The sequence below is a fragment of the Marmota marmota genome, unplaced genomic scaffold (assembly GCF_001458135.2).
Source record: "Marmota marmota marmota unplaced genomic scaffold, marMar, whole genome shotgun sequence".
Lineage (NCBI taxonomy): Eukaryota > Metazoa > Chordata > Mammalia > Rodentia > Sciuridae > Marmota > Marmota marmota.
The window spans coordinates 7,743,785-7,763,298 of NW_025999925.1; the positions used below are offsets into that span (position 1 = coordinate 7,743,785).

The window sequence follows — 19,514 nt, forward strand, 5'->3', positions numbered from 1 at the left end:
AATGGTGAGTTAATCTCCCAGTTTGTAACAGGTAGCTTCTTAAACTTTGAAATGATATTCTTTTTAAAAAAATGTTTTAGTTGTCAATGAACCTTTTATTTATTTATTTATTTATTTATTTATTTATTTATTTATACGTGGTGCTGAGAATTGAACCTAGTGCTTCACACATGCTAGGTGATTGCTCTACCACTGAGCCACAACCCTAGCCTTGAAATTACATTCTTTATAAAAGATGGGGGTAGAAAGACTTGTCTGGATCCTTTCCATTAGTTGCGATGTTAAAGAGAGAAAAATTTCCTACTGGTTTTCAAATATTTTTTTCCCTCTATTTAGTCCTTATCATTCTAGAAGAAACATTAATTACTTAGGTGCTTTCCTTCTCTTATAGTTCTAGGACCACATCTTTAAAATGTCACACAAAATTTTTAAGGAGAATGGAATAGAGGTGGGTAGACAGGGTGTAGGAAACTGGACTGAAAATAAACTCTCCATTAAGCACTGCCACACCATCCTATATTTAACTTTATCTGGATGGGTTTCTTAAGATGTGTTTTATTTCAATTAAAACCACAAAAATTCTCAAATGCCACTGTTCATGTCTCAAAACCTAGGAAAAAAAATATTCACCATTTGAAGTATTCAAGAAGAGCCTGTAGAGCTGGGGCAAGGTGACCCAGCTCTCTAACACCAGTGATTTGGTAGGCTGAGGCAGAAATATGGCAAGTTCAAGGCCAGCTTCAGCAAATCAGCAATACTCTGTCTCAAAACAAAATGTTAAAAGGGCTGGGAATGTAGCTCAGAGACACAATGCTCCTGGGCTCAATCCCCAGCTCCCCCGCCCCCCGCCCCACGCAAACACACACCCCTCTTTAATTCGAGAAACCAGTAGCTCTCTGGACTGCTTGAGGAGGCAGAATTTTCCTGGAGAGCCTTCGGGATTATACAGAAAGAGAACCCTGAAGGCATAGGAAGCCTGTCCAAGTGATGCTCATTTTAGAAAACAAAAGGAGTACAAGAGGAGAGGGGACCGATGGTGCCCCAAACTAGCGGACCAGTGTCTTCCTCCCCTTGGCCTCTCTCCTTAGGGTCTAGGTCTCCGGCTAGAGATGCTTGTCCAGCGCGAGCCTGCTCCCGCTGTGCTCCCACCTCTCCCTCCCTCCGCAGCCCCCACTGTCCACCCTCCTTCTTCCCACTCCTAAGCACGGGAGGTGTCTGCGCCCACCCCAGGACTCTGTGGGTTCGCATTCCTTCTCCTCCCACACCCACGCCTTTCCCTCTGCGGCCCACGATCCCGGCTCCGGCCGCCCCCACTCTTCGCGGCAAAAGAGGATCCCGGCCAAGGGGGCCGCCCTGGCCTCGGTCCTCCCCCGCCCCCAGGACCGCGGGACATAAAGCTCCAGGCGGCGGCCACCGAGCCCAGCCGCCAGCGCCCCCAGCTGCGCGTAGCCGGTACTCGAGCGCCCTCCCGACGGCAGCCCGGACGCCGCGCCCGGCTCACTGCCCGCAACGCGCACCCGCCACCTGTGCTGCCCGCGGGGCCCCGACCCAGGGGCAGGGCATCACTTGGGGACCCTGAGGCAGAGCCAAAGCAGCTGTCGCCTACGGGCCCCTCGGAGAGCGGAGAGAGCCAACATGCTGGCCCCGCGCGGAGCCGCTTTCCTCCTGCTGCACCTGGTCCTGCAGCCGTGGCTAGGAGCCTGCGCCCAGGCCACCCCCCAAGGTAAGTGGGTCCCAGCCGGCAGCGTAGAACCGGCTCGGGTCTCGTCGCGGGACCCACCGTCCTGCGCTCGCTGGGCGAGTGGAGGAACCAGCTCTTGCTGTTCGACCCTGCTTTGGGGGACTTGCTCAAACACCTCTGCCCCTGTGGGACCAGAATCAAAGCACATTGTGATTGGAAGCGGTGAAATTTTTCCTGAAATTTGATTATTTATCCTGAGATCAGACTAATTATCTAAACAATAGTTTGAGAGATGCAAAACTTCCTTTGGGTGTAGGCAAAGACGTGAGGTTTACTTCTGAGCTTGCCGCACAGTTCTAGAACTCTAACTGGTGTCTGGTGTAGGGTGAAATCTAAGTTGTAGGTAGGCCAGTTTCTGCCCGTTATATCCCTTTCCCTCTACTCAACCCTGGCATCCTAAGTCTTTTCACTTGGGCGGGGCGGAAACTATGGGAATCCATGTTCGCCCCAAACGGTAGACCCACAGCCCTGAGAAAGGCCTGGTGTTTACTCCCTTGCCCTGTTTTCTGCTCGCCTTTGTTCAGTCTGCTTGGATCCCAGAAAGCAAAAGTTCTTTCAGAATTTGGTTTGATCACTTAATTCCTGAGAGAGGGGTTACAAAGCTGATCTTTTTCTATGAACAGGTAAAAATTCCATAAGAAGTTTAAAAAGATAAACCTGGGGAATTCTCCAACCCCTTTAGGAGGTGGGATGCTGATAGCCCCTGGGCAGAAAGCACTTAATGTTAAACATAATTTCGTGTAAAAATCAGAAGAAAAAAAATATTTAAGCAAGGAAAGAGCTTGGGGCTCTGACTGGTTATCCAGTGGTGGGTGACCTTCCTGTTTGAATTGGGTGCCTGGGTTGATTTATTACCAAGGAGATAAAACTGGAAGAGATAACACTTGAAGTAAAAATTGTTATTCCTTATGAAGCCAGAGCAAAGTATGTGAGGATCTTCTCAACTCTCCTCACTCCTCATTGCAGTGGTCACCATTTAAACTTTGCATTTCACCAAATAATTCATTTTGGTTCCAGATCAGACAACCCCAAACTGTGGCTTCACCGGGTACTGCACTAATTTTAGTTTGGGTCGAAATATTTGGAAAGCTGTAGTCTGTAATATGGATTGTATTCTTAGCTCCTAGGAAGATAAAAGCAGAAGTTTTGAAACACAACTCAAAAGTTTTCTTATTGCAGAAGTTATTTGGCAGGTTTGAACATATGGGTATAATATTTTGTGTTCTATAAATTCTTGATATTTGAACACACAACTTCATGGTATACCTTAGATATAGATTCTGTTTCTTAGACATCAGAGTTTTATGGAGACTTAAATTCAGGCTAAACAATGCAAATTATTTGGTTAATTTAGTTGAAGTAGATGATCTGATTAAGTCAAGTTTCTGATAGATTTTTTTATTGAGTTGCCTAGTCTGCAGTTATCAGCTCAGCTAGATAATTTGCTTATCTCCTTTTTCCTCTGAGCTGCATTGCTAGTCTTAAATTAGAATGTATTTGATTTACATGCCATAATAGTTGGGCTCATTGGTAGCTGTAATTTTACCTCTAATACTAGAGGATTATGATTGGATTCTGGTACTTTTATCAAAACGTGATAACACTAATAGAAAATGGTAGTATCTCATTTCCTTTTCAAAACACTCTCTAAAGTCATTACTAACTAATTCTAACTCTACCTCTTGAGAGAGCAGCAAATGGATCGGATGAACCACACAGATTGAAATACAGCAAGTTTAACTTGAGTTAAATTATGAACCGCATCAAAGTTGAAGCAAGAATCAAGAGAACCAGAGTTCTTTTTGATTGCAAGTCTCATACCTTGAACACACATCTCTTTTCTGAAGATGCCTTGTTCAGAATGAGACTTTTAAACACATTACCTTATTTCCCTTCTGCCCCATGGATGGGAATGTAGTTTCCTGTTCTCTGGAAATTAAAAAACCTGATTCGCCTTTTGAAATATAGTAGGCAGCTGTCTTCGTGGTTTGGGGATGTGAGGCACTAGAAGGAACACAGAGAGAGCCTGCTTTCCAACACAACTAGTAGTAAATTCATTATTGTGTAAGGTTCTCTGGTAAATGTGAAAGAAACCATCTAGTTCCAGTTGGAAGACAAATTGTCTTTTTAAAAGAATAGACATTCTTAAGTAGCTTGGTTGTTGTTGTTTTTTTCCATCTTTGTTCTAGAACTTTTATTCATTTTTTTCTCATAACAAAAGCAATGGGTATTCATTGTAGAAATTGAATAAGCAAAAAAGGAAAAAACTTATCAAACCAAAGATAGCTATTATTAATTTTAACATGTTGTTATATTGTTTTTCACTTCAAATATTTTTTCTGTGTGAATATGTAACACAAATTGGATCATGTTACACATATAGTTTATAACTTTTATATTTCATCTATCATAAACATCTTTCCACATCTGTAAGTACATAGCTGTGTTTAAAAAAGTAGATGGTTTTGTGCTTTTAGGAAGAAAATTAATATACCAAGGTTTGTAATTCGCTTAAGTTGTTTCTAGTATTTGAATATTGTGAATAGTTATTTATAGAACACTTGAGGTGTCATGGATGGGCTTGGGTTGGTACTAACCATTCCTTTAACCTCTGTCAAGTCTTTCTTCTTTGCTAAGAACAATTTATGTTATCATGACAAAGTCCAATGCCAACAGAGCTTCAGGATCCCCATCTCTTCCACTTAGATTTTCTCCCTAAAATTCCTTCCAAAATAGAAATTCTAGAATTATCACTAATGGCAAATATCCTAATACCTAAAACACTTACTGTTTTATCCTTTATTCCCTTAATAAGCAGAATGGCTATGTCAAAGTGTTTAGGACTTTTGATATTGTTATTTAAACTGTCTTCAAAATGTTTCAAGTCTTACTAAGTAGATAAGAGGGTCCATTTCCCTGAACCCTCACCAACAGTTGGGCATTATTGCATTTATTATTCTTCCAATTTAGTAGTGAAAGTAATATCTTACTGTTTGAATTAGCAATTCCTTCATCATTAGATAAGCATATGAACATTTATTTATATTTTTACTGGTCATTTGAGTCTTTCTATAAATTGCCTTTTTGTGTTCCTTGTCTAATTTTCTATTAGGATGCTTATCATGGTGTTGCTTTGTGAGAGTTTCTTATATATTATCAATATCACCCTTTTAATAACCAGGTTGTTGTATCCCGAGAGACAACTCTAGGTGCTGAAGTTCCCATGGGTTTGGAATTGTTCAAATCATATTTGCATAAACTAACAGAAATTATAAATAACTTCTAGTGAATAGTATCCAAATGTGACCTTTGCCTTTTAAATAGCTCTGGATATGCTCTCTCATAGATTTCATGACTCCTATAAAACTTTACTGAAAAAGTGCTGCTTGCTTGATCAAAAGCAACTTATACAAATACGAAAGCAGATTTCAGTTTTTTGTAGACCAACTGCATCCATGAGGATGCAGTCAAGAAATAGAAACCACATCATTTTGTTTTGTTTCCACATTGGGATTTTTCTTAACAGAGAAATATTGAAGAATTGTAAAGGCACAAAGGGAGCACTTAGGTCTCACCAAGCTAGCAAATCATTCTGCTGATACTGTATCTACCACATATCCATGCTTTCTGCTGAATTCTCTGTCATTTATCACTGACCAAAAAAATGCAATTGGTTCTGGTCTGGGAGGTACATAAGGGACGCCACGATGAAAATTCACTGCTTCAGGACATGAGAAAAATAACGAGCTGGACGCTCTCACCTGTCCCTCTTGTACTTTAAGCCTTTCGTGCTTTTCCTAGTGGGCATTTTCAAAGCCACTTGTTCAGCCAAATCCAATTTTGTGTTTGCAAATTTAGTCTCCTCTTAAGGGCTATAACCAGTGATGAATATTGTGTGATATTTCTTCTACTTCAAATGTCCAAACACTATAAAAGGGACAAGGAAGAACTGTGAGTTTGGCAATGTGAAAAAAATGACAAGAGATTCGTTTACATTATTTTGTACCTCACTGTCCAATGGCTCACTCACATACACACACACACACACAAACACACACACACACAAATGTTTGCCCCCGAGTTAATCTTTTGCTGACTACCTTCTCTTCCCCTTCTCTCCAGTCTTTGACCTTCTTCCGTCCTCCAGTCAGAGACTGAACCCAAGTGCTCTGCAACCAGTCCTGACAGATCCCACCCTGAACGAGCTATATGTGATCTCCACCTTCAAGCTACAGACTAAAAGCTCAGCTACCATTTTCGGCCTCTATTCCTCAACTGACAACAGCAAATATTTTGAATTTACTGTGATGGGGCGTTTAAACAAAGGTAAGCAAATTTGCAGAAATTACTTTCTTAAAAATCCCCTTTTCAGGCTAGGCATGGTGATGTATGCCTGTAATCCCAACAACTCAAGAGGATGAAAATGGGGAATTACAAGTTCAAGGCCAGACTGAGCAATTAAGCGAGACCCAAAATAAAAAAAAAAAATTACAAGGGATGGGGAAGCTGAATGCGGGGGTGCATGCCTGTAATACCAGTGGCTCTGGAGGCTGAGACAGGAGGATTAAGAGTTCAAAGCCAGCCTCAGCAAAAGCGAGGCGCTAAGCAACTCAGTGAGATCCTGTCTCTAAATAAAACACAAAATAGGGCTGGGGATGTGGTTCAGTGTTTGAGTGCCCCTAAATTCAATCCCTGATACCCTCACCGCCAAAAAGGAATGGAGATATGTCTCAGTGGCAGAGTGCCCCTGGGTTCAATCCCCAGTATGCAAAAAATAATTAAAAAAGAAATAAATCCCCTTCTCCTATTCCTTTCTCCTATTCCAGGATCTGGGGTCTACTTTCCCTAAAATGGTTCCCTTGAACAATTTTTTTTCTCACCCATTGTTCATTTTTGTTTCAGTGCCATATTTTTGTACATTTACCTATATTAGAGGAGGTGATACTGGGAAAAAGAATGAAGACCAATGCTAGGGGTATAATTCAGTGGTAGAGTGCTTGCCTGTTGTGCACAAGGCCCTGGATTCTATCCCCAGCATTGCCAAAAAGGAAAATTGCTTGTGGCCAAGATGCTTTTTGACATTGTCTCATTCTCTTGTTATTCTGAATCTGGGTTCTGGAAGAGAGAAGACCCAGGATAATTAGGCCATTGTCTTGGCTCAGGCTCTCTAACAGCATATCATGGCTGAGACAACAGATATTTATTTCTCACAGTTCTGGAGCCTGGGAAGTCTAAGGTCAGGGTGCCGGCAGATGTGGTTCTGTTAATGGCCACTTCCTGGTTTGCTGATGGCCATATTTTCACTGTATCCTCTTTAGGGTGGGGAGGAAGAGGGAGAGGGAGGGATGGAGAGAGAGATGGAGAGAGAAAGAGAGAGAGAGAGAGGATGAGAGAATAAGATAGAGGAAGGTGCTTATGTCTTTCATAAAAGGACATGAACCCCATTCAAGGGTTCTACCCTCAGGACCTAATCTAGACCTAGTAACCTCCCAAGGGCCCCACCTCCAAACACCACCACAATGACTAGGACTTCAGTACATGGATTTGATGGTGAGGACACAAACATTTATTCTGTAGCGACCATCCATACTACTCTTATGTTCCCTTGGATGCCTGTGGCTGAGCAGAACTCATTCCCAGCTCTATAATCACCTGGCTAGCCTTGATGGAGAAAATACCTCTCAACCAGTAGAACAGAATGAAAAGCTCTCTTTTCTGCCTGCTTTACGCCAGTTTACACAGGTATGTCACCTGTTTGATCCCTCTGCTGTTGTCTGTTTTGCTGTCGGAGTGAGTTGCTACAAGTACTAAGAAATGACTCCCAAAGAAAATGTTTGCTGTTTTTTATCCTCTTCCCCTCCACCGGCTCCCTAAGGACAACACCTGTTCCTGTTTATAGAGGAATGTGACAGATAAGGCTGCCTCCTGCATTTAATAAAACAGGAGGACTAGGCCTTCTTCTTGGGTTTTATATTTCTTTAAGCTGCTTCTTAAAGTAGACACTCTCTTGGATTCTCCTCATGATTGAACCCTTAATCTATAGACTTAGCAGCTGAAAAAAAAATCCCTAATTCTTAGTTTTCATAGGACTACAGAGTTAAAGCAAAAAGAAATGGGACTTGAACCCCTCTTTTTAGGTCAAGTTCCAACGCTTCCCATCCTTCCTTCCGCCTGTTCCCAAGTCAGCATTCTGTCTATACCTCATGGCCTCTCAGTTCTGTGATGAGGCCTTGGGTAATGATGGTGTCTGGGGATATGGTCAGCAGATAGGTCAGCCATTCCTACTTCCTTTGCCTGTCCTTAGAGCTGAAAGGTGATTTGTCTGCTATCTGCCTCACATCTATAGAAGGAACTGCTCACTTCCCAACCATCCAGCTACTCCATTGTGAGCTGTAAAATCACTGCTTTTCAGCTGTAAGTCAGCAGCTTCTTACTAAACTACTTCAGATGCATTGGAAGGATTTTTTTTTTCCTCAACTCATTCAACTGAATGGCTAGAAGGTTCTCAGTACAGGGATAAACTTTGCTCCTAACATTTCACCCTTTCTGCAGCTTGCCTTCTATTTCTAAATTGGCCAGTCTATGTGAAGCTATGGTGGAGAGACTATGATATCAGGAAACACAAGGAAGCAAATTTCTTCAAACTGATGCTTTCCGTCTCCTCTATAAAGGCAAGAGTAACACTGGATACATGGGCAGGTGGATCAATGAGTGAGGGACTCTTAGTGTGTTTCCTCTGGAGAATCACCGGTAATGTGTTGCAGCTGTGAATACCAGCTCCAAATACCAGATTGAAGCTTTACCGGAGAAGATGAAAATGTTGATGAATGCCTCCTGTTATGGTTTTAGACCTCAAAAGCCCATGTGCTTAAAGGCTCGGTTACAGCCTGTGGTGTTGTTGGGAGTTGGTAAAGCATTTAGTAGGTGGGGCCTAGTTAGAGGAAGTTAGGTCACTTATGGTAGGCCCATGGGAGGATATTGAGACCCTGGCCTCTTTCTGCTTCTCACTGCTTTCTGGCCATCATGAGGTGAGCAGCTTTTTCTCTACCACATACCCGCTGCCCTGATATTTTGCCTCCCCACAGGCCCAAAAGCAATGGAGTCAACAGACCATGGACTGAAACATCTGAAACTATGAGCCAAAATAAACCTTTCCTCCTCTTAAGTTTTTGCTTTCAGGTATTTGTCACAGTAATGGAAAGCTAATACCCCTCCCCAAATTATTAGAGAAGATAGAAGATTCTTAGAAAATGTGGAGGGGAAAGAAAGAGCCCAGAAGAATCCAGAATTCTCAGGAAACAAAGGAATTGATACTAGTATTAAATCTTGGAGGGATGAAGAATGTGCATAGAGAAGTTATGTCACTGGAACAGTAGGATAAGTACTAGGCAGTTCTGGGAATGAGCAGCAGTCCATTGTGACTAGAACAATAAAGAGAAGTCACTGGGTTCATCAGGCCCAAGGAAGAGAGGTGGTATGTGGTTATGACTCCCCATGGAGGTGTCCAGTGGTGGCCATACTGACACAAGGAGGATGGGGGAAGATAGCTCTGTGGATAGTGAGCTCCAGGTGTCATTTAACCTGGCTGAGGCTCAGCTGATCAGGCTTTTGGTTGATTTGCATGGAAAACAGTGAAGCAGTCAGAAGAAATCCAAAGGTATCTCTGCTGGCTTTAAATACCTGAGTAGGAAATAAAAGCTTTCCCTTTAACAGACTTTAACAAGTTCATGACTTGGGAGAGAAAGGAGGATGATTTCACAGATGGTATCAAAGAGCAGGATTGGACTGTCTGGTCCCAGATGAGCTCCTGAAACAACCTAAAGTAGAACGAATGAAGAAGACTGCAGAGAATGTTTGCCACTGTACTCTCCCTCTACACTCACCCTCTCCAAGCCATCCCACCTACAGCCACCTCATTATTGCTTGCAAAACATAATTTCAGTTAAGTTACACATGACCCCAGAGACCTTTAGTGAAAAAGGTGCATTCAGGGCTTCCACTGCCTGACCCTCACCAGCCTTTCCTTTTGTCCCTCATGCAGTTCCTGGTTCCACTAATGCCATCTTTCCTTCTCCAACCTTATGTTCTTGTCCCCTGCCCTCCCCAGTACATGACTTGCCCCATCTCCAGATACTAAAGTCCTACACATTCAAGACCCACCTCAACACCTCTGGATAGTTTTCTTTGTATGACCTGGCATCTCTTAAGGAGAGCACTAGTCTTAGTTTACCTTGTATTTGAATTACGTCTGGTTCTTCTCTCCAAAAGGTTGTGAGCTCCCTCAAGACAGGGAGGCTCAACATCCCTTTTCTTTCTGTCTGTCTGTCCATCTGTCTTTTGTGGTGCTGGGGATTGACCCAGGGCAAGCACTCTACCTGTTAAGCTATATCTCCAGCCCCCTTAACTTCTTTCTGCATCTGCTGCAGCAGTTTGTATGTATAGGGGTCCAGGTACACTGCCTTGAACATAGAAGTGGTTCCTGAGCAGATTGGATAGAATAAATGGAGGCTGAGAAGAGCAGACTTGTTTGTTAAAGAAGGTGTATACCACTGTGGAAATTCTGAAATTACACAGTGTCTGGTACATGGTAAGTGCTCAAAATAAGCTTTGTTAATGAATGAATGCTCAAGAACTTTTGGATGGGAATATAAGAGTATTTCTGGTACAAATGATCTGTAGTTATTAGAAATGCAGATAATAAAATCTTGACAGAAATAAACATATTACAAAAACCACCTGGCTGGATATGGTTGATGTTTGTCTAGTATCTGGCATGGAGACAGCTTTGCAGTTATTTTCATGGTTTTGAGTCCCAGCTAGAAATCTTACTAGCTTGTCACTCTGAGTACCTCTCTGATTCTCTCTTAGCCCTGGGTTATCATCTCTAAAGTGGAGATGATAATCGCTACATCCCAGGTTGATTACAAGAACTGAATTTTGTAAGGTATAATAATCTTTAGGCTATGAGGCTTAATAAAAATTCCAGGTTCTTAAATAGGATAGGATGAATGGATAAAAGATAGATAGACCAATCAATGTCTGCTACTTAGGCAACTGTCTTCCAAAGAAAAAAGACTTTCCTTGATGGTAGCTTAACCTTTCAGAAAAAGAAAATGGGAAGAATTGCTTCCTTAGTCTTCATTCAGTTGTCACAGAAGGACAATTTGATGCTGTGGAGGTGAAGGGAACCCCAAGCATTTGCTGTCATGAATAGAATCAGACTGCTCAGCCTAAGGATAGGCGATGTCTTATTGTTCAGAGTAGTGGTTTTGATGACCGCAGGCTAAAGAAACACAGTTTGAGAGAGATGGAAGAGTTTAGAAATAAGAATTCTGCACCCAGTAATGAGTAGGGGAAATGAGGATCCTCAAACATTAATAACAACATTTATTGAGCCTTTAAAAGTGTCAGGATTATGATAAAAGCTCAACACTCCTTTTCCCTTTTAACTTTCAAAACATTCCTATGAGACACCCTTGAATGAGCTCAATTTCAAAGTGGTCATATGCAGAAGATGGAAAGAATTTAAAACTTGACACAAAATTATAATGATTAGGACAGAGAAACTGAAACTTAACTGAGTCAAAGTTAGTGATTCACACATAAGATAATAAAAGGGATGTTTTTAGCTATGTTCAGAATAGGGAGAAGTAAGGAAGGAATAAACCTACTGCCAGGACCATGTGGAGCACAATTAGTAAATTATGGCAATAAGTCATAGCTCTTTCGTTTCTGTCTTACCCATCAATGAAACATTCTTTGAGTTGTCAAGAATGGCTTAAAAGAAAACAAAAACCCAAGCTAGAAGAGGTGATAAGAAAAAAATCCACTCCATTTCTTTAGGGAGTATAATTGTCCAGTGAATTATATATTGAGGTATTTAGTAAAAAAAAGTGATAGTGGAGCCACTATGGGTGACATTTAGAAATCACAGAGAATAGACTGTAGAGAGGCAAATGTTTCCCTTTTTATCAGAGAGGAAAAGTGAATTCTGAAAACCACAGGTTAGTGAACTTTAGGACAAACCCCCAGAGGTTTGTATTATTATCAATGTATTTTAGGATTGCCTGGAAAAGAAATCTAGGATTTTTTAAAAGGCAAAATGGGGTTGCTAAGAATATGTCACACCAAACTTTTTTTTTCAATAAAGTTTCTAAGCTAATAGATCAAAAAGGTGCTCTGGGTATAGTGTTTTTTAGCTTCAGAAAAGAATCTTATGAAGTCACTCTCTATACCTTTCTGAATAATATTTTTAAATGAGCTAGATAATAGTACTTCTATGGGTTAATGAGTTGTCTCATAGTCACATATCTATTGGCTTTTGACAAGATCTCTATTGAACTTTTAAACAATAACTTAAAATGGTATTTTTTTAAAAAGATGGTATTGTTGCATTTGCAAGTGGGATGAAGTTAGAAAATTGAGTTGAATATATTGAATACCATCATCAATATTAAGATAGTACAGTGGGCCCAATCCAGCAGATGAAATTTAACAAAAATATAAATCCATTGGGGTTGAAAACTTGCAGAACTACACGTTGTGGGAGATCTAACCTAAGAGTTCAACAGCATTAAAAACCAATCAGTGTTGAGCACAGTGCCTGACACATATCGGATGCTCAAAAAGATTTGTTGAATGAAAAGAGACTGCAATGAAACCGTTTTAAATGTCTTCTTATTTTAGGTTTCATTAATGCACACATGTGCCCAGGTTAAGGGAACTAATAGTCCCACTGTACTCTGATTATCCAAACCACAATCATAATATTGCATCTAATCCTGCACACATTTCACAGGGACATGTACAGGTCAGAGACTACCTTGAGAAGAGTCACGAAAACAGCACCCATCTGGACCCCATGTTTTTAAAAATCATATCCAAGTTGAAAAAGCTAAAGGAACTGGAGAATAAAGGAGCTAGACAGAAAACAGGACAGGTATGAAAGTTGCCTTAAAGTATTTGAAGAAAGTCATTTGAAATGAGGATCAGACTAAATCTGTCTATAACTCAGAAGAGTAAAATTAGGATCCATTGGTGGAAATCAGAGAAAACAGATATTGGCTCTATATTAGGAAAATCTTGGAGAGCCATCCAAAAATGAAATGGATTTCTCTGCAAAGTAATGAGCTCCTTGTTACTGGAAATGTGCTGGTGGAGGCTGCATTTTATTGAAGGGATTTGTGAAGTGAAATATTAAGCTGGATGACTTATAATACTAATATTCTGTGATTCTACTAAGGCTATAAAGGTTCCATAGGTGCTTAAGAAATTGCTTTGCAGCTTCTGTCTATAACATGACCTTTAGATTCTGTGCACCTCACAGCTCTGTCACCTACCAGCTAGTTGCATACTATGAGGAGTCTCATAATTTTTCAAAACAAAAAATACCTCCACAGATGTTTAATATAATTGCTGGGTTTTCTTTCACTGGGTAGTTTGTTTGCTCTGTGTGTATATATGTACTCTGTAAACTTTATATTTGTTCAAACTGTTACAGGAAAATTTTGAAATAGGCTGCATTTATCACAGCTAGAAGTTACTTGACGTACTTTCAGGAAAAACTATTTGATTTACCTTTTGTATGTATTTCCAAAGTACTAAAGTCACCAAGACCTAGAGTTTAGGACATAAAGATAATAAGCAAAGGCAAACAAGATTATCCATCACAAAAGACATTAGTAGCAAGAAGACATTTTTTTAAATGTATAATTATGTTAAAAGAAGAGGAAAGACTGACAATGATGCCAATTTTTAAAAGTGCCAAATAGTCAAGTCATTTGCCAAGCAAAGCAGGAAGCCCCAGACTACCTTCTGAGCATGGTGCCTGCAGTCCAGGTCACTCTGAACTTCTTTGCTCAAGTAGACAAAATACTTTCATTTCGTTTTTTAAAGCTAGCACCCTGCGTCAGTGCTTTGACATTCAACATTTTGTAATATTTTTGACTACCAGGTTCGCTTTTCAAAAAGCACCTTTTAAAATTCTTTCCTGAGATAGCAACACCTCAAATCTTTATTACTTGGATTTGCTTCCTCATTGCCTGCCAGTCACTGAGATTGTATTCAGTCAGGCTGGGCTGTATGGTTCCTGTGTCAGCCTGGTGCCCTGGCATGGAAATACAGCTTTTGGACAGTGCCATAAAATAGGTCACAAAGATGCTAAATTTAGAGGTAAATGATTTCTATAAATAAACCAATAGAAAACATCTCTGCATCTAAAAAAAAGTTGTTGCAAAAATCAAAGTGAATAAGTGAATTTATGTGTTTTTTTTTTTTGTATTCCACAAATAGTTGTATGGTTGCTCTCAGATGCTACACATGGAGGAAAAGTAGTATGAAACAGACTTTGCAATGTGGAGGGTGATTGAGCTGGTGGAGAGATTGCAGACAGTTCTGGGATGAGGAGTAGAGATGTTACCTAGAAACCACTAGGGAATCATTGAAGAATTTTGTTTGCCTGTTTGTGAACTTGCTTGAGAAGGCAATAGCTTAATCAGGAGGGTCCTAGGAGAAGTTCAATCTGTCTGTACCAAAAATCTGTGCAGAAGAGACCCACAGTGGGTGGGGCAGGAATCTAACAAAGAAACCCAGAGATGGAGCAGAGTAGCGGCAGAGACACCATTGCAACCAGAGCTCCTACTGGCCCACAGCCTTCCTCTCCAGTCCAGTATGGCTGTGCTCTTGGTAGTGGACCTGCAGGATAGGCAGGCTGGAATCACCAAGCAGATTTGTTCAGCTGGTTGTGAGTGAAAATCGAGCTTGCAAACTGAATGTGTTGTAGCTAAAGAAACAGAATTGTATCCAGGGGGTTTTCCTGACCACAGCCCTCCCCAGGGTGGTGACATGGCAGAGGTGTGGTGGAGTCAGGAGGTGTGGTGGTTCCGGTGATGGGGGACTGGCTTCTCAATTTGCTGGGGGCTGTAATGATGGTGTTCTTCCTCTGTGGTATTTTCTTCTGTTTTGTTCTCTCTGTTCTGTGGGTGTTGGGCTAAGATGGGGTGAGGTGAACCCTGGGAAGAGGGGCTGTGGAGAAGAAGGGAACATGTACCTTCTCTCCCTGTCCCCTTGGGCTGCCTCCCAGAAGGTCAGGGACACTCCCATCCAGCAGGCCACTGGTTCCACAGCCAGAGCTCTTGCTATTTCCAGATTCAGTATGACTGATGTGAACACGTTAAGTGAGCAGGCGTCTGTCTGCCCTCTGGGGTAGTCTTACTGTTCTGAGGATAAAATAAGTAGAGGCACTGAAGTAAGGAATTTGCAATAAAACAGAAAAATGAAAAATGGAAGCCATAAGAGAAACGAGAATTATTGGATCAAGTGTGAAGAATGGTAAATGTCAAAGAACTTGATAATTTGTCTGCTAACTGAAGATGGAAGTTTCCATGAGTCTTCTTTCCTTTATTCCCCACATCTTGCTGTTGTCACAAGATCTAGGAGCCCAAGGAATTTGTCATTTGAGTGTTGCGTTGCAACCAAAAGCAAGGCAGAAGCACAGAATTCCCTTAAATGAGAATGCAAACACAAGAGTAGGTTTTGCTACCTGGAACAAATGTTGAATTGTTGAAATTAAACCCTTTTTATTTTCTACATGAAAGGCTTTAAACACATTTAATTATTCGTTGAAAGTTCATATTCACAATACTTAATGTGCACCTGCTATATATGAAGTACTGCACTAGTGCTATTTATAAAATTCAACTCTGCTATTCGGTTATGAAAATAAACCATGGCCCATGTGCCCTGTGAAGGCCCTGTTAACAGTAGGCAGCAAGTGAAAGAAAAATGTGCTTCCTTTTGAGATTTCACAGAAATCTCAGTTTGGGGAGGAAAATCAAGAATATTTTTTAAGTCCCTATGTATATCATTTTAAACTGTGAATATAGGGAACAGAAGTATTTGCCATAACTAGAAAGAGGAGACATTGAATAAATATGTGCTGACCTATTTCAAGTTTGGTGGTCCAAGTGGTATTTTTATTGGTCTAGAAAAACTCCAGGCATTTGCAAAATTTTTAAATAGTAAAGTAATTGAAGTTTTAAAAAAAATCTGAATTAGTGGTTATGTTTGGACTCAACTTCTCCCTCTTTTTGGTTATTATGGATGTCTCCAATTTCCAGTCAGGCAGCTACTATTATAAATTCTTAGCAATTAATATCAAACAAAAGAGTAAAAATTCTGCTATAGCCCAGATTAGAAATACCTTAATGATTTCTTCTCGTGCCAATTTCCCCCATCCATTGTTTTCTTTCTTTTCAGACCCTGTTTCTTTAAGTCTTACTGACGCTTCAGGAAACTTGCTATTATAGCATAATCATAGACAATCCTGTAGCTAGTCTGTCCTGCCAGGTCTTTCCATTTCTTTGCTCTCAGGAAGCATGTGACAGGGACTAGGTAGATGTAAGAGAAGATTTCCTGTCTCCTCCTGCCTCCATCTCTCTCTGTCACAGAACCTGATGTCAGCTGACAATCTTCAGACTCTGGTCAAATGGAAAAAAATCAAATGAACCTAGAAACTCAAATGTGCAGAAAGTCTTAGTGATTCTTTTCTTTGGCATTATTGCAACATAATCAGGTCTTCTTGGCTGGCTAGTCCACGTGGCACCACCAAGTTGGCATTTATACTCTACCAAAAAGGCATTTGAGGAAAGATGGTCTGAGTTACTTGTCACAAATCATACAGATTGACAGCAACATCATCCAGGCATATGTATGTAATACATTTCTTTTTTCTTTTTTTTTTAAATATATAAATATATAGTACATATAGATTTTTCTGAAGGAAATTATAGTGACTTATAATCTTTTTTCATTTAGCTAAATCCTGGAGATATCTTTTTGTGCTTTTAATATGTAACTGTCACATAATATTCCATTTCATTATTATTACACCATAATAATAAGTAGCCAATCCTCCCTTTTTAGATGTATGTTGCTTCAAATATTTCTGAAATGAATGTTCATCAATACAACTGGTGCTTCTTTCTCTTTATTTCTCTTTCTGTTTTTTTTAATCTCAGCTTCACTTTCCTCATCTGTAGTTATTCCAATTTCATGAGGAGAAATTAAATATTTAAAGCAATGAGGAGATAGTAAATATTTTTAAGTTTTAATCCCTAGAAGTGACCTTGCTGGGCCAAGGATCTGTATAGTTAAGGTTCTGATACACACCATCAAATTGCCCTCCAGATCAGTTCTACCAATTTCAGGCTTTTCCATTTGGAGGCAACCGAAAGCTTTAGCTCAGACCTTTAGAACCACAATGATGTGTTTACCACATTAGCTAGCCAACATCTACAACATCTTGGATTTTTGTGTCTAGCAATGAATTTGGGTTTAAGAGTAGTACCTGTGGATGGACCTGGAAATGTTTTGCTAGTCTCACTAAGATCTTGGAAGCAAATAACTTTAATCTTCTTTCTCACAAGCCTCAGCCAATAGGTTTCCTTTGCAAAGGATCAGCTTCCAGGACCAGACTTTAGGTCAGGGCCCAATATGTTCAGGACAATAATGGAATACAAAACAAGGATGAGTAATATTCCATTGTGTATATATACCACAGTTTCTTTATCATTCATCTATTGAAGGGCATCTAGGTTGGTTATGTAATTTAGCTACTATGAATTTGCTGCTCTAAACATTGATGTGGCTGTGTCCCTGTAGCATGCTGTTTTTAAGTCCTTTGGGTACAGACTGAGGAGTGGGATAGCTGGATCAAATGGCGGTTCCATTCCCAGTTTTCCAAGGAATCTTCATACTGCTTTCCAGAGTTGTTGCAACAATTTACAGTCCCACCAGCAATGTATGAGTGTGCCTTTTTCCCCACATCCTCGCCAACACTTATTGTTGCTTATATTCTTCATTAGTATGGCTAAGGGTCTGTCAACTTTATTTATTTTTTCAAAGAACCAACTTTTTGTTTTGTCGATTTTTTAAAATTGTTTCTTTTCTTTCAATTTCATTGATTTCAGCTCTGATTTTAATTATTTCCTTTCTTCTACTGCTTTTGGTGTTGATTTGTTGTTCTTTTTCTAGAGCTTTGAGATGTAATGTAAGGTCATTTATTTGTTGACTTTTTGTTGCTTGTATTCTTAATAACTGCCATTCTGACTGGAGTGAGATGAAATCTTAGAGTAGTTTTGATTTGCATCTCTTTAATTGCTAGAGATGTTGAACATTGAATTTTTCTTAGCATTAAAAGAGAATAGAATCATGGCATTTGCAGGTAAATGGATGGAATTGGAGAATATCATGCTAAGTGAAATAAGCCAATCCCAGAAAAACCAAAGGCCAAATGTTATCTGATAAGTGGATGCTGATCCATAATGGGGGTGGAGGGAGCATGGAAGGAATGGAGGAACTTTGGATAGGGTAAACGGGGAGGGAGAGGAGGGGAGAAGGCATGGGGGTAGGAAATATGGTGAAATGAGATGAACATCATTATCCTAGGTACATGTATGAAGAGACACGAATGGTGTGATGGTGTGACTCTCCTTTGTGATGGTGTGACTCTACTTTGTGTACAACCAGCGAAATGAAAAATTGTGCTCCATTTGAATACTATGAATTGAAATGCATTCTGCTGTCATGTATAACAAATTAAAACAAATTAATTAATTAATTAATTAAAAAAAAACAAGAATGAAAACCAGAATTTAAAATTCAACTTTTATTTAGTGAACTTAAGAAGACAGGTAGCTACCTGTATAGGGAGAAGGAGAAAAAAAAGAACAGAAAGTAAGGTAGTAGATTTCCCTCCTTTTCCTTCTTTTGCAGTCACTGATACCTTTTGTTTTCCTAAAGCATTGTTAAGTTTAGGGATGGGCTGCTGAGGAGCCTTCTGTTTGATATATGCTTACAAAGGCCTATCCATGCTTAATAGGTTCAAATTCTAGTCCTGCCACTCATGATGTCCTTGAGTTCTTTCACTTATCTCAGCTTCACTTTCCTCATCTGTAGTTATTCCAGTTTCATGAGGAGAAATTAAATATTTAAAGCAATGAGGGGATAGTAAATATTTAAAGCAACCAAGGATAACACCCAGTCTCACCAATGGTAGTGCTCAGTAAATGTTTGGTAAATTAATGCATTCATGCCCCAAGGAGCTTACTTGGATTTTAGTTTGCTATCTGGTAGGGTTCTACTCTCTTACTGTATTTGCCACTATACAGAGTTGTGTTGTTTTCAGATTTTCTAGTATTGTTTTTCTCCCCAGCAGCACAAAATACTCTGAGGAGGAGAGTGGGCTTCTAGTGCTCCTGCCTTGCAGTGTCTGTGACAGCACCTGGCACCCAAAAGATGGAGAATCAGTATTCATCAACTTGTTTGACCTCTTTCCAGTGACCTAGCCTTGTGACCAGGAGGCTGCTCAGCACAGAACTAGCCCCTTTCCCTTTATCACACCATTCACTGACCTGTGCTTGGTTCCAGCCATCCTCCGTTACCTGAAGAATGATGGGAAGATCCATTTGGTGGTTTTCAATAACCTGCAACTAGCCGATGGGAGGCGGCACAGGCTGCTCCTGAGGCTGACCAATTTGCAGCGAGGAGCTGGCTCTGTGGAGCTCTACCTGGACTGCACCCAAGTGGATTCAGTTCACAATCTCCCCAGAGCCTTTTCTGGCCTCTCCCAGAATCCTGAATCCGTTGAATTGAGGACTTTCCAGAGGAAAGCACAGGTAGGAACCGCAAACCATCCTCCAGAAGGGAAAGATGGAATGTCGAGGCCTAGGGAATGCAAAGGCCTGTGTTATGGAAAACGTTTTGTTGATTCATC

At 40.4% G+C, this 19,514-nt stretch overlaps 1 protein-coding gene across 1 annotated transcript in view; it reads left to right on the forward strand.

Moving 5' to 3' along the window:
• The first annotated feature begins 1,484 nt into the window (after positions 1-1,484).
• Thbs4 (thrombospondin 4) overlaps positions 1,485-19,514 on the forward strand; it is a 46,206-nt gene continuing 28,176 nt past the window's right edge. The window contains exons 1-3 of the mRNA XM_015497846.2: positions 1,485-1,723; positions 5,864-6,067; positions 19,169-19,416. Of these exons, the coding sequence (XP_015353332.1) occupies positions 1,636-1,723; positions 5,864-6,067; positions 19,169-19,416 (540 nt within the window). The 5' untranslated portion in view covers positions 1,485-1,635. The remainder of the gene's footprint in view (positions 1,724-5,863; positions 6,068-19,168; positions 19,417-19,514) is intronic.